This window comes from Plasmodium relictum, assembly GCF_900005765.1.
Source record: "Plasmodium relictum strain SGS1 genome assembly, chromosome: 14".
Classification (NCBI taxonomy): domain Eukaryota; phylum Apicomplexa; class Aconoidasida; order Haemosporida; family Plasmodiidae; genus Plasmodium; species Plasmodium relictum.
In genome coordinates this window covers 1,926,877-1,941,227 of record NC_041692.1, presented here as the reverse complement: position 1 = coordinate 1,941,227, position 14,351 = coordinate 1,926,877, and the positions used below count along the sequence as shown (strand labels likewise).

General features: G+C 17.2%; 4 protein-coding genes across 4 annotated transcripts; 3 read left to right on the top strand and 1 right to left on the bottom strand.

The window, feature by feature from the left end:
- Positions 1-343: 343 nt before the first annotated feature.
- On the top strand, positions 344-1,369 carry PRELSG_1450500 (conserved Plasmodium protein, unknown function; the record flags this gene model as incomplete). Its single annotated transcript, XM_028679593.1, has 1 exon — positions 344-1,369. The coding sequence occupies one exon, from the start codon at positions 344-346 to the stop codon at positions 1,367-1,369; it is 1,026 nt and encodes a 341-aa protein (XP_028535291.1).
- A 1,073-nt stretch (positions 1,370-2,442) lies between these two features.
- PRELSG_1450400 (aspartyl protease, putative) lies at positions 2,443-4,733 on the top strand (the record flags this gene model as incomplete). Its single annotated transcript, XM_028679592.1, has 6 exons — positions 2,443-3,757; positions 3,864-4,032; positions 4,117-4,164; positions 4,239-4,345; positions 4,443-4,543; positions 4,626-4,733. 6 exons carry the CDS (start codon positions 2,443-2,445, stop codon positions 4,731-4,733), a joined length of 1,848 nt encoding a protein of 615 aa, XP_028535290.1.
- Positions 4,734-6,063: 1,330 nt separating this feature from the next.
- On the top strand, positions 6,064-8,067 carry PRELSG_1450300 (DNA polymerase epsilon subunit b, putative; the record flags this gene model as incomplete). The annotated part of the gene is made up of 2 exons (XM_028679591.1): positions 6,064-7,028; positions 7,161-8,067. 2 exons carry the CDS (start codon positions 6,064-6,066, stop codon positions 8,065-8,067), a joined length of 1,872 nt encoding a protein of 623 aa, XP_028535289.1.
- Positions 8,068-8,343: 276 nt separating this feature from the next.
- On the bottom strand, positions 8,344-13,806 carry PRELSG_1450200 (conserved Plasmodium protein, unknown function; the record flags this gene model as incomplete). The annotated part of the gene is made up of 1 exon (XM_028679590.1): positions 8,344-13,806. One exon carries the CDS (start codon positions 13,804-13,806, stop codon positions 8,344-8,346), a length of 5,463 nt encoding a protein of 1,820 aa, XP_028535288.1.
- Between the last annotated feature and the right edge of the window lie 545 nt (positions 13,807-14,351).

Genomic DNA, 14,351 nt, shown 5'->3' with positions numbered 1-14,351 from the left:
GTAAATGAGATATATAGTTTAAGAATACAGAAAATATAAAATAAGAAGTAATATTATTTTTATGAAAATACTCTATATTTAATTAAAGAAATAAAATATATATATATATATATATATATATATTTTAATATTCTCTTCTTTATGAAACATATAAAATTTATTATTTATTTTTTTTTTAATTATTTTCAACATAAAAACACGTATTTCTTTAATGCTGTATTTTTTATAGTAAGAGAATAATTTAAATATATTAAATATATAGAAATACTTTTTTTTCTGTAATATATAATTTTTGCTAATAAATATATTTATAAAATAAATTAAATTAAATAGAAAAATAAAAATGATAACATCCATAGATGTTATACATGAATTATTAACGACAATATATTATAACATTTTTTCAAGAAATAGAAATAATATAAATAAATTTGATGTATTATTATATTTAGATGATTATTATTATTTTGATATATTAAAAAAGGTAAGTGAAGATATAAAAGATTTAGATAATAGTTCGATTATAATAGAAAAAGAAGATTTTAATACAATTTTTAATAACTTTAGTTCAAGAAGAAATTATATTATAAAAAGTAAGGTATATTCTAATGATAATGAAAAGAGAATAGATTTTCTTCATGAATTACTTTGTGATTTATTATGCCTATTATATAAAAATAAAAGCATTAAAAAAAATAGAATAATACCAAAAATATATAATTCAGGAAAAAATGAAAAATGGAAAAATATTGAAAATCATTTATTAAGTATTGCAAAATTAAATAACAAAAACATTTCCAAAATAAATGAAAAAAGTATGGTTGATATTTTAGATATAAATATTGAAAATTTTAAAAATGAAGATATAATAATTCAAAAAAAAGTAAATAAAGATACTGAGAAAATATTAAATACATTAATAGATAAATACAATGCAGAATATGAATTAAGATTTTATTATATATTTTTAAATTATAATCTCACAATTCAAACTATGTTAACGTCTAATTTAGTTAATTTGTATTCAAAAGAAGTAAAAAATATAATTAAAAATGTTATAGAAATTAAAAAAGAAAAATATCAACCAATAAATATATATGATGTTCTATCATTTCAGTACAATCAAATAAAATTTAATAAAAGTTCCCAAGATAATTTAATAACACCAGTAAAAAAAATTCAAATAATGAGTGATATAGTTGAAAGAGGAGGAATACCTACAGAATTTTCAAAAAAAGTTATTTTAAAAGACGTAATGAATGCAAATTATTCTTTAAAAGAAAAATATAACAAAAGCAGAAACCAAAATGAATATTTTAATGGAAAGAAATATAAAGTTCGCAATTATTATGAGTCTTCAAGAAGATAATAATAAAACGAAAAAAAAAAAAAATTATAAAATTAACATTGATCAAGTAAATATATATGTATATATAATTTTTTGTTTCTATTATTCTTAAAATTTCATATTACTCTTTTGTATTTTTGTTATTTCTTTCATTTAAAACTTTATCGTACGTTAAAAACGTATATGCGTGTGCTTTCTATTAATATACTGCAAAGAAAAAAAAAAAGAATTTATACCTTTTAATATTAAATACATTTATAAATTTAAGTTTAGAAAACTTTCTATTTATGTAAATTATTCAAATCTTTTTTTTTTTTTTTTTACACTTAAAATATTTTTTGTGTGCACATATCCTAAGAAACATCATACTTATTTTTAAATTTTAATAACATTAAAAAAAACTATATATATATATATAATAAAAAAAAACTTTATATGATTAATAGATACATTGATTTCTTAAAATATTTACATTTAAAAAAATAAATAAAAGAAAATTATATCTTTATAAATTATTCCATTTTTTTTTTTTTTTTTAATAAAAAAAAAAAGATTTGATTATTAACATTTATTTTATTTAAATAGATAACAAGATAAATCATAAAAAAAAGCAAATTGAAATAATAAAAAAAAAGAAAAGAAAAAAAAAAAAGTAATTATTAAAAGTAGACAGCATTTTTTATTATATTTTTGTTCATTATCTACTCTATACTATACTATCTTTACTTTTTTTTTCTTTTTTTTTCTCTTTCTTTGTTTATCATTCACATTTTCTATTACGGTAGTTTTATATATTTTATTTCTTTTATTATCAGCTGTTATTTTTTATATTTTTTTTTTTTTTTTTTGTTGTTACAATACTTTATTGAAGACTTATATTATCCTGTTGTATATTTTAGATATAATGTTATAGATAAGAATTTATCTTTTTAATTAATACATTAGTTCAAGAAAACAATTTTTTATTTGTTTTTAAAAATATTTATTTTATTATTATCACATATTCATTAAATATTTAGCAAACATTTTCTTAGTTTATTATTATTTATTTTTTTTTTGTAACTAAATATTAGAAAAGAAAAAAAAAAAAAAAAATGGTAAAAAATGGCTACCTCTTCTTTATAAGTATTTTTTTGTTAAATATACATTTAATAAAATGCACACCTGATCATTTTAATGAAGATACAAATAAGAATCATTGTGAAGTGTGTAATAATAAAAAAAGATATACAAGTAACAATGGTGGTATTTTAAATAATATATTAAATAAAATTGGATATAGTAAAGACTTATATAAGAAAAATACAAATGAATCGTTAAATCCTATAGAAAGTTATGATGAACAAATACGTAATGAAATTAATGATGAAAAATTAAAAGAGAATAATTATAATGATATAGGAAAACAAGAAAAAAATGAAGAAATGAATAATGATATCAAAAAATACTTTTTAAATTTTAAAAAAAAAGAAGATAAGAAATTCTATACTTTAAAATTAAATGAATTTAATTTCAGATGGAGTATTCCTTTTTATATTGGATCAAATAAAACCAAAATAGAATTAGGTATAATAACATCCAGTCCAATAACAGCATTTTATTGCTCTGATAGTTTTAAAGAAAAAGATGATTTAAAAAAATTAAAATACAAAATAGAGGAATCAGAAGATTTCAGGTATGTTCAATGTAGAAGTAAAAATTGTGAACATATTTTAAGTAACCAATGTTTTCCAATAGAAAATTACTTAAAAATGTTACATGATTATAATATAAAAAAAAAAAATTGCAAAAAACGATTTTGTGATTATATAAATAATATGAATTTTTTAAATATGAATGATAAATTAAATGATAGGAATTTATCAGTTTGCTCACTTAATTCAACAGTAGATGATGATCAAATAAAAGGCTTTTATTTTAGAGATTCTTTTTATATTTATAATACTGCTAAATATTTTTACAATTTTTTTGGTTGTATAACAGAAAGTGATTACTTAAAATTTAATGAAGTATTATCAGGTTTTATTGGATTAGGAAATTATAGTGAAAATAACAATAAAAAATATCCAAGTATTTTAAATTCTTTTATTCAAAGATCAATATCTAAAAAAAATATCTTTGCGTTGTGTTTTGTTGAGAAAAGTGGTCTTATTTCATTTGGTGGTTATGAAAAAAGTATTCTCAAAAAGAAGGCACAAATGAAAGAATTAGAAATTAATAGAAGAAAAATAATTAGAGATAGAGAAGAAGAATTGGTACCTGAAGATATTCAAGAGTATGAAATACTGTGGTTACATTATTCTAATCCCAACAAAGATATATATAACCTTTTTTTAAGAGAAGCTAATATTAAATCTAAATCAAAAAACTTAATCAATATAATTAAGAAAGATGCTATTGTTGATTCATGTTAAATATATATATATATATCTATATTCATATTTGTACATATATTATATATATATATATATATATATATATATATATATATATATATATATATATTTCTTTTTAGACAATTATTTCTTGTCTCTTCCAGCAGATATTACTGCAAAAATAAAAACATTTGTTTATAACAAATGCTCTGATCAAACAAATGAATGTTCCAATTTAATTGAAAATGGAACATTTAAATTAAAAAATAAAAATTTAAAAGATTTTCCTAATATAGAATTAGTTTTTAAGTATAGTTAAATTTTATTCTCTTTTTTTTTTTTTAAATTAAATAAATATATATATATATATATCTTTTTTTTTTTATATTATAGTGAAGGATCTTTAATTATTGAGCCAAATGATTATATAATACATGAAGGGTAAATATTTTTTTCTATATTTTCTAGTAAAAATATATATGAAATATAACACATACTTTTTTTTTTTTTTTTAGTGATGATATTTATAGAGTTTTAATAAATTCTTCAGGTGTGTTAAAATTAGGAATTCCCTTTTTTTTAAATAAATACTTAATATTCGATAATGAAAATAAAAAATTAGGTTATATATATATATGAATATCTCCAATTAATAATATACATTAAAAATATAAAATAAATGTAATTATATATGTTAATATATAATTTTCTTCTAAAAGGAATAAGTAGATCTAACTGTAATTTCGAAGTTGATAAAGAAAAAATGATTGGTATAGACACGAATTTATCTAATTTAGATGCTCATAAATCAGAAGATTACGTAAAAATATATTATAAAAAATATACTGAAATTATGCATTAATATATATATATATATATATATATTTATTTTTTTTTTAAAGGATATAATAAATCAAGGATTTTTTCAGAAGAATAAAATAGTAATAATTACCATTTTTATTTTATGTTTAGCAGGATCTTTAATTGGAAGCATTTTTTATTTTTGTTGAATATTCATAAAAATGAAAAAAAATATAAATTGTTATTATTTTTTTTTTATTATATACTATTTTCTTTAATTTATAATTATAATTTGTTTAGTATTATCATTTTAAAAATATTAAATAATATTCTACTATAAAATTTGTATAGTTTTTTTTTAATTTTATATTTGAAATTTTTTTCATAATATCTAATATATTTTTTTATCTTTTTTAGTTTTAGAATTAAAATTTTTTTTTTTCATTACTTATATTTTTTATTTTTTTTTTTAGTTTTAGAATTAAAATTTTTTTTTCATCACTCTTTTTTTATTTATATAATAATTTTATTTTTGAATATATATATATATATATATAATATACTTTTAATATGATTTCTAATGTGTTATTTTTCATTTTTTACTAGGATAAAATAAAAAAATAAAAATATGTCTACATTTAATATCCTTTTCTAATATGTATTAACAATTATTTATTATATTATCCCTTTATTTCTACACAAGTATTTCTTTTACTTTTAGTAATTTTCATTAATTATATGGAATAAAAATTAACATACAGTAACTTTTTTTTTATATAAAATTTTAAAAAGGTTGCTATATAATTTTTGTGAAATACTTTCTGTATTTATAAAAAATTAAAAAGTGAACCTCTTTCAATAAATATGGATAGTCAATGTATTCATTTAAATTAATAAAAATACAAAATTATGATAATATAAAAGTTTAGTGTTTAAAAAAAAAATGAATATTTCATTATATTTTTCACCAATTAATATCAGTATTTTTAAGACGTTTGCATATATTACATTTTTAAAATTTTACAAATAAAGAACACGCAATAATATTTATCTAAAAAATTATAATTCATTAAATACAAATTTAAGCTTTTATTTTATTTTACTTTAATTTTTTTTTTTTTTTTTGGTTTCTATAAAAAAAAAGATAAAAATATATATATTGAAAGAAAAAAAACAAAAAAAAAATTTAGAAAATTTTCTAAATAAAAACATTTGATTTTTTGAATATTTAAAAATAATTATAGACAAATGTTAAAAAAATAATCAACCGTTATTATTAATGTAAATTTAAAAAAAAAAAAAAAATACAAATAAAAAATATAAAAATGTATGATGTATAATATTAGAAAACATATATTATTTTACCTTTATTTTTAGTAAAAAAAAAAAAAATATTAATAATAATAAATAAATTATAAGATAAAATAATATTTCAAGTTCATTATTCAAAAAGATGAATAAAAATTATTAAAAGTACTTGTGAATATCATTTTCTTATGTTCTTTATTTTTTTAGTATATATATATCATTAAAGATAAAATGAATACATATATAAAAGAAAATATTATCGATAATATAACGAAAAATGACATTAAAAATATAAATTTATACTTAACTAATATTGAAGAACACATTATAAAAATAAAAAATGAAGGAGGAAGTATCATTGATGAAGTGTTTTTAGCTTTTAATGGTTCTATTAGTCACATTTCTTTATATTCTTATTTATATGATCATAATATTAATGTCGATTTAGATTGTTTGAATTTTATATATGAGCATAGTTATATAGAAGAAGAAAAAGTAATAGAAGGAAAAGCTAAAGAAGAAGATAAGATAGTTGATATCACAAAATTTGATTCAGATATGATGTACTATATAGTTAAAGAATATAGAGAAAGGTTTGAAGAAGATTATAATTTGAATATAAAAGACTTAGAAAAAATAATATTAGAATATAAAGAAAAGATATATGAAGAATCAATTAAAATATACAAAGAAAAATATAGTGATGGTATAAAAGTATACAACATTTTTTTAGATTTAAACCACTTTTATTATGATGAAAAAAAAATGAAATTTTTAAAAAAGAAAAAAGTTGATTCTATCGAAAATTATAATGAGTATATAAATTCTAATACTGATGTAGAATTTTATGAATTAAAATATCATTTATTAACAAAAAAAACTAAAGGACACCCATCAGTTTTATTTTGGTCTGATGCAATCAATGAAATACATATAAAAGATAAAACAATAATTGTTTCAGTTGATGCAATTAAATTAACAAATATAGAACACCAACATATTATTGGTATTTTAGGATTAAATAGAGATGGTGATTTAGTTATACAAGGTGTTAGAAATGAAATAAAATTATTTATTAACAAAAATTGCATAATTAATCCTGGTATATATTGCATTGGTCATCTTATTTTGCTTCAAGGAAAAATGAAATTATTAAATAAAACTTTTTATGTTACTGAGATAATGCATCCACCCAGGTTTTAACAATTAATATTATCTATGTAACTATAAATATTATTATATTTTTAATTATAATATTACATTAATATTATTAAAACATATTATATATATATATATATATATATATATATTTCAATTTTTTTTTATAGAAATTATGATGATGAAAAAAATGAAGAAGATTTGTTTTATGATTTTGAAAATGAAAATGAAAAAAAAGAAATATCTGAATATGAAATTATTGTAAAAAATAATGATAAGAAACAAAACTGGATAATTATGCATGATATATATTTAGATAATCCATATACTTTTGAAATACTGGATAAGATGTTATCTTTATATGTAAACACTTACCCTGAAAATGAATTACCTATCGGATTTATATTCATGGGAGATTTTATAAGTTTAAAGTTTGATTATAATAAAAATTTTAATAATCTATATATGAAAGGTTTTGAGAAATTATCTCTTTTATTAATTTCAAAATTTAAATTAATTTTACAAAATTGTTATTTAATATTTATTCCTGGTAAAAATGATCCATGTGCTTGCAAAAATAGTATACCCAAATTCCCAATTCTTCCTTATTATATTAGAAAATTTGAACAGAATATTCAATCATTTTTTTCTTGTAAAAAAAGAATAATTTTTTCTACAAATCCATGTAGAATTAGACATTTTAATAGAAAAATGATTTTCTTTAGACATGATGTCTTGAATGATTTAATTTGGAGTTCTTCAATAAATGCAAGTGATGGGGATAAACAAAATTTACAAAAAATTTTAATATCAACAATAATTGGTCAAAGTCATATTTATCCAATTCCACATGATAACAGAATATTAAAACGCTATTCTTCTTTTTTATTTTTATATCCTTTACCTCATTTTATATGTTTATCTGATAACACTTGTAATAGTTTCATTTCTTATGCTTCTGATAATACAAGTGATTCTATTATATCAAATTCAGATTTATCTTTTACTAAAAAAAAAACATTTACTGTTTATAATGTTATAAATCATGAAGCTAAGAGGTACGTAGTACCTATCTAACAAATAACCGAAAAAAAGGAAAATTTTTTTATAGAAACAGTATATCATTAAAAATATATATAAAGAATATTTAATTTACTTAAAAAATATATATATTCATTAAAATAGAAAAAAAGAGAAAAAAAAAATTAAATTTTGAATTGAATATTTATATATATAATGAGTAAAAATAGTAATATATTATATATTTTATTAATAATTTAAAAAATTATGAATTTTTTTTTTTTTTTTTTTTTGTTAAAAAATATTAAATACATATTTATATTTTCAAACCAACTAATCATAATAGTATACTTTAGATTTGAATTTTATATATTTCCATATATCATTTTTTTCTATAAAATTATTATGGGCAATAATTATTAGTTGACTTTTTGCTCTACTTAATGCTACGTTTATTCTGTTTTTATTTTCATAAAAATGTTCATAATAATGATTGGAATTATATGATAAATTTTCATTAGATATATTTTTAGGAAGTTCGTCAATATTTATTGTATTATTTTCGCATAAATTATTCATTTTGCTATTATGAATTTTATTATTCATATTATTATTATATATTATATGATCACTAGATGAAACGTTAGACCTATTTTCATTTAAAAAAGAACATAAGACACATGAAAATAAAATTATTTCTTTTTCTATACCTTGAAAGGCATCCACTGTACTCACTTTTATTTTCTTTAACTGATCGTAGTTTTTTAAATGTTTCATTTTGTTTTTGATATAAAAAGACTGATATTTAAATAAAGTTATTACTCCTATATCATCAGGCTTAATATTACTATCAATCATATTTTCACATATATTTAAAATGATGTTAGCCTCTAATATATTAACATATGAAGAATTATATTTTATTTCTTTATAATTTTTTTTTATTAAAATTAAATTTATATGAGAATTATATTTATTGTAAAGAATTTTGATTTTCTTTGTACTTTTTCCATTTTTTATATGATTATTATAAAATAATTGACTACATAAATTACTTATACTTGGATGACATCTATATTGTTTATTCATAATTACTAATTTATTAATACATAAAACGTTAGCTAAATCGATTCTATTCTTTTCTATATAGTTTTTTTTTAGGATATCGTTTTCTCTATCATTTTTCTCATCATCTAATTCAAACATTTTTTCATATAAATTATCTTTCAAAGCGGAAAATGTTATTTCATTTAAATTATTTATTTCATCAATTATTTTATTTATATATAATTGATTACTGTCACAATTTCTATTATCATTTGTACTATTTAACTCATCTTCATATTTTATAGAATAATTTTTGATAAATAACTCATTTTCAATAAATCTAGAAAACATACTACGTGTTAAATCACTTTTACTTTTTAAAACAAAACTGAGTTGTTTTATATCGCCAATAAATATAAATTTCTTTATTGGGAATTTAATAAAAAATTTTAAAAGGGTTAATTCATCTATTTGAGTACATTCATCAACAATTAAATAATCAATACTTTTTTTTACCGAATTTAATTTTTCAAAGATATATAAACTTTTACAAGTTCCTGCTATAACTCTTTTGTTTTTATATTTATTTTTTAAAACAAAGTCTTTTTTTTTTTTTAATATATTTATCAATATATCAGAATTTCTTATTTTATTTATATCTTCAATTCTCATTTTATCTTTATCATCAGTACTTAAATTTTCTACATAATTTTTTTCTTCCTTATTTAAATTATCACTTATTTTATGTAAATCTATATTAGAAAAATTACTTGATTTTTTATCATTATCTTCTTTAATATCTTTCTTATTGAAATTATTGAAAAAATTATCTGTTTTTTTGCTTATTTTTTCTAAATAACTTACAAGTTCCTCGATTCTTTTTTCTTCTTTTGAATTTATATTAATATAATTTGTAATTAAAAAAAAATTTATTTCAAAAATATTTCCTATTCTAGCAAAATTATAGAAATCAAAATCAAACTTTAATTTTAAAAGAATATTATCAACTCCTAAGTTTGTGTTACACATCAATAATATTTTTTTGTTAAGATTTTTACTTTCATATTTTTCTTTCTTTTTTTTAATATCTTTTTCATCATCATTATTTTTTTTTAAATTTTTACTTTGTTTTGTATTTTTTTCATTATCACTTTCTTTTATAATGCTTTTATTTTTTTTTATTTTTTTTTCCTCAAAACTTAATATTTTATCTAAATATAAAATAACATTGCAAATAAGAGTACTTTTACCAGATCCAAATATTCCATTTACAAGTAAACCACCATTATTATTTTCATTATCTATTATTACATTTTCTTTTTTATCATTTTCTTTGTCTTCCTCATGATTATATTTAAACCAATTAATTACATGTTCAAGTATAGTTTTTTGTTTTTTGTTTAAATTATTATTATTTTTTATATCTAATATTAATTCATTTTTATAATGAGTGCTAACATTATTTAATTTTATAAATTCCTTGGCCTCATTTCTTGTATATTGCTTTATTCCTAGTTTACTTAATATGAAATCGAAGTTTTCATCATTATTGTCCATATTGTTTTGAATAACATTTTTGCATTTTTTTATTTTATCTGTTTTCTTATAAAAGTAAAATAAATACTTTAAATTATCCATATGATCAAAAACTTTAATTAAAAATAAGCATAAAGAAAAATCCTTTTTCTTGTATCTTTGTAAAAAATAAAGATATTCTTTTGTTGTTTCACTTTTTTCTTTTTCAAATACTTCATTCATATATGTAAAAGTTTCTAAATTCAAAGGGAAAATTTCTAAATGATCACTTTTTATAGAATTCCATTTAGTAATAAAAATTAACATATCTTTATCATCAAGAAAAGAATTCTTTTTACTTAAAAGTATTATATGATTTGCACTAATGTATCTATTTGGATCTTCTACCTTTTTTGTGCTATTTTTTTGTATTAACAGACTATCATTTTCACTGATTTTCAAAAAGAATTTACTTTTTTTTTTACTATATTTACTAAAAGTTTCATCTTGAACACTACAGATTACTTTCACATTTTGTAATAATAAGAAATAATCATCTTCTGAATTATTATATTTATGTTTTTCTTCACTCAAAAAATCCGATATAAAATTTTGTTTTTGTTTATCTAATTTTAAATTATTATTCCTAGAACAATTAAGATTTTCCTCAATATAATTATTTTTAATATTTTTCCAATTAGTTTGTTCATCAATCATTTGACTTAATGAATATATTAAGTTATTATGAAGAAATAAAATTTTATTCTTAATTTCATAATATATTTGAAAAAGAATAGCATTCATAAAATATAAAATATATTCTGATTTGTTATTAAAAAAATTTGGTATTTTATAATATTGTAATTCATTTAATTTGTTCCTTATATTTATTTTATTTTTTAAAATAGTTATATATATAGGTAAGAACAAATTATTTTTGTTAATACTTTCAATATCGTCATTACAAAAATCATTATTATTAGAATCAAAAATACTCATATTTTTTATTTCATACAATTCAGAATCAGAAGTGTCTTTTATATGTTCCTCAACAATTATATTTTTATGTAAGATGAACTCTCTATTATTTTTTTTTAAACTGGTTTGAAAGAAATCATTACATTTATTAAAATTTTCTTTTGTAATATTTTCATGTGTGTTTTCTAAGTTGTTTAAACTGTTATTTAAGTAACATTTTTCATTTTCTGTTCTAAGTGCACTTTCATAATTGCCAAAATTAAGTAAATGAGTTGATTTATTTTGTAAATATTCTATTGAAAATATTTTTTTCATATCATTATAAGCAAAATTGTTGCTATTATTACTATTGTCATTATTATTATTATTATTATTATTATTATTATTATTATTATTATTATTATTATTATTATTATTATTATTATTATTATTATTATTATTATTATTATTATTATTATTTTTATTATCACTACTATTATTATTATTATTATTTTTATTATCACTACTATTATTATTATTATTATTTTTATTATCACTACTATTATTATTATTATTATTTTTATTATCACTACTATTATTATTATTGTTATTTTTATTATCACTATTATTATTATTATTATTTTTATTATCACTACTATTATTATTATTATTATTTTTATTATCACTACTATTATTATTATTATCCTTATTATCTTTATTATTATCATTATTATTATTAGTAGTAGTTTTTGATTCAAAATCACCTGTGAATTTATTTAATTGAGGGATTTCTTCACTATTTCTATTATTTGTTTTATCTAAATTTTCTTTTTGTATATAACTTATAATTTCAGAAGCTAATGGCATATAAAAGTTATTTTTAAAAATATTTGTGTATGAAAAATTATTTTTACTTACTATTTTACTTATATTAATTATTTCTTCATACTTATTATTACATTGATTATTTTCATAAAAAAGAACAACTTTTTTATCATCACTCTTATAAAAAGAGATTTCATACTCCTCATTTCTACAGGAACCAGAATGATTCTTTTTTAAAAGCTTATATGCTATTGTTTTATTATGAATTTCATTAAAATTTTTGTCATTAATATTTTTTTGGTTTGTTAATATATTAGATGGACCATTTTCTTGATTATAATATTTAAAATCTCTATCTGTGTTATAATGTGAATTATTTCCACTTTGATAAATATTTAAGTGATTCTCCTTACTTAAACTTATTGGTGTGCATTCTTTATCAGAAGTTTTTATATTTATATCATATAAATTTTTTTTTTTGTCTTCTTGATAAATATCTCTTTTATTTATATCATGTAAATTGTATATTTTATTATTTTTAGTGCATCTATAATTATTTGAAAAAGGATATCTATTTTTCTGAATTTCTTCATTGTCTGATTTACATAAGAAATTATTATAAACAATGAAATTCCCAAAAGTAATATATTCATCATTTGTTATATTCTCTTTTTTTTTTGTAAACAGTATTTCTTCTAAAATATTATATAATGTCATTGTGTTCCCCATTTTCATAATATATCCATCAAACCATTTCACATTTTTTTTTTTTGTATTAAATAAATGTTTGTTCGTGTACGTCACACTTATAAATTTATTCTCTTTTTTTTTTTTTTTTTCATTGTCTTCTTCATATCTTAGGTTAATATCACTTGTATTATTCTTAACATTATTGTAAGTTAATGTATAATATTTTTTTTTTTCTTCATCCTTTTCTGATTCTTCTTCCTTTTTGCTTTCATTTATTTCATAATTAATTTTTCTTGGTATTTCAAATTTGTTATTTTTATTAATATAACAATTTAAGTATCTATTTGAATATGCTATTTTTTTTTTGTTATTTAACTCTTTATTTGTTTTATCGTCATTTTCATTTGAATTTAAATCGTGACTTGCTTTTTTTTTTTTATTTAGATCAAAATTTTCTGATGAAAAAGTATTTATTCTTTTTTTAATTTTTTCATTTTTTACCTCATTTTCAGTATAATTACTAATATCTATAAGCTGAATTAAATGGCAAGATAATTCTATTTCTTCTTCAATGTTATCAAAATTTATTAAATTACTTACTGAACTTTCTATACAAACTTTATTCAAATTTAACAAGTTTATTTTGGTCATTCCATAACTAACTATTATCTCACAATGCCCTTCTTTCCATTTTTTATTTTTTTGTACTTTTTGATGTGTATATAAGCATTCATATGTTCTTTTAACAATGTTTAAATTCATTCAATCAGAATATAAAGTTACTATTTTATGAAAAAATGTAAATATTTATTTTATTTTTTTAGTAAAATGGGGAAATTAAAAAACTTCAAAAATTCCTTAAATGTATTCTTGGAAATAAACCATAAAAAATTTACTGCTGCAGATATATTGTATTACTCATTTAATTTATTAAAAATTATATATGTTCATTTAAAAAAAAAATTCTATATTTATCTGTTAAATATATTTTTTTTTTTTTTTTCACTTAGCTTCTCGTGTAATATAAAAAGAAAAAGAAAAAAAATATTTATAAAAAATAATTAATTTGGATCAGTTAAATAATTGTTTGAGAATTAAAAAAAAAAAAAAAGATTAATATTGTTTTTTTATTTATTTTTTGAGGTCCATTTCAATATAAATTTTTTTTTTTTTACTTTTTCATAAAATATTGCCTACACATTCTATACATATATATATTATTTAAAAATTAGTAAAATTTTTAATTTAAAAAGTATTCTTTTATGAATCTTTTTTTTATTGTATAGATTGATACATACAAAAAAAAA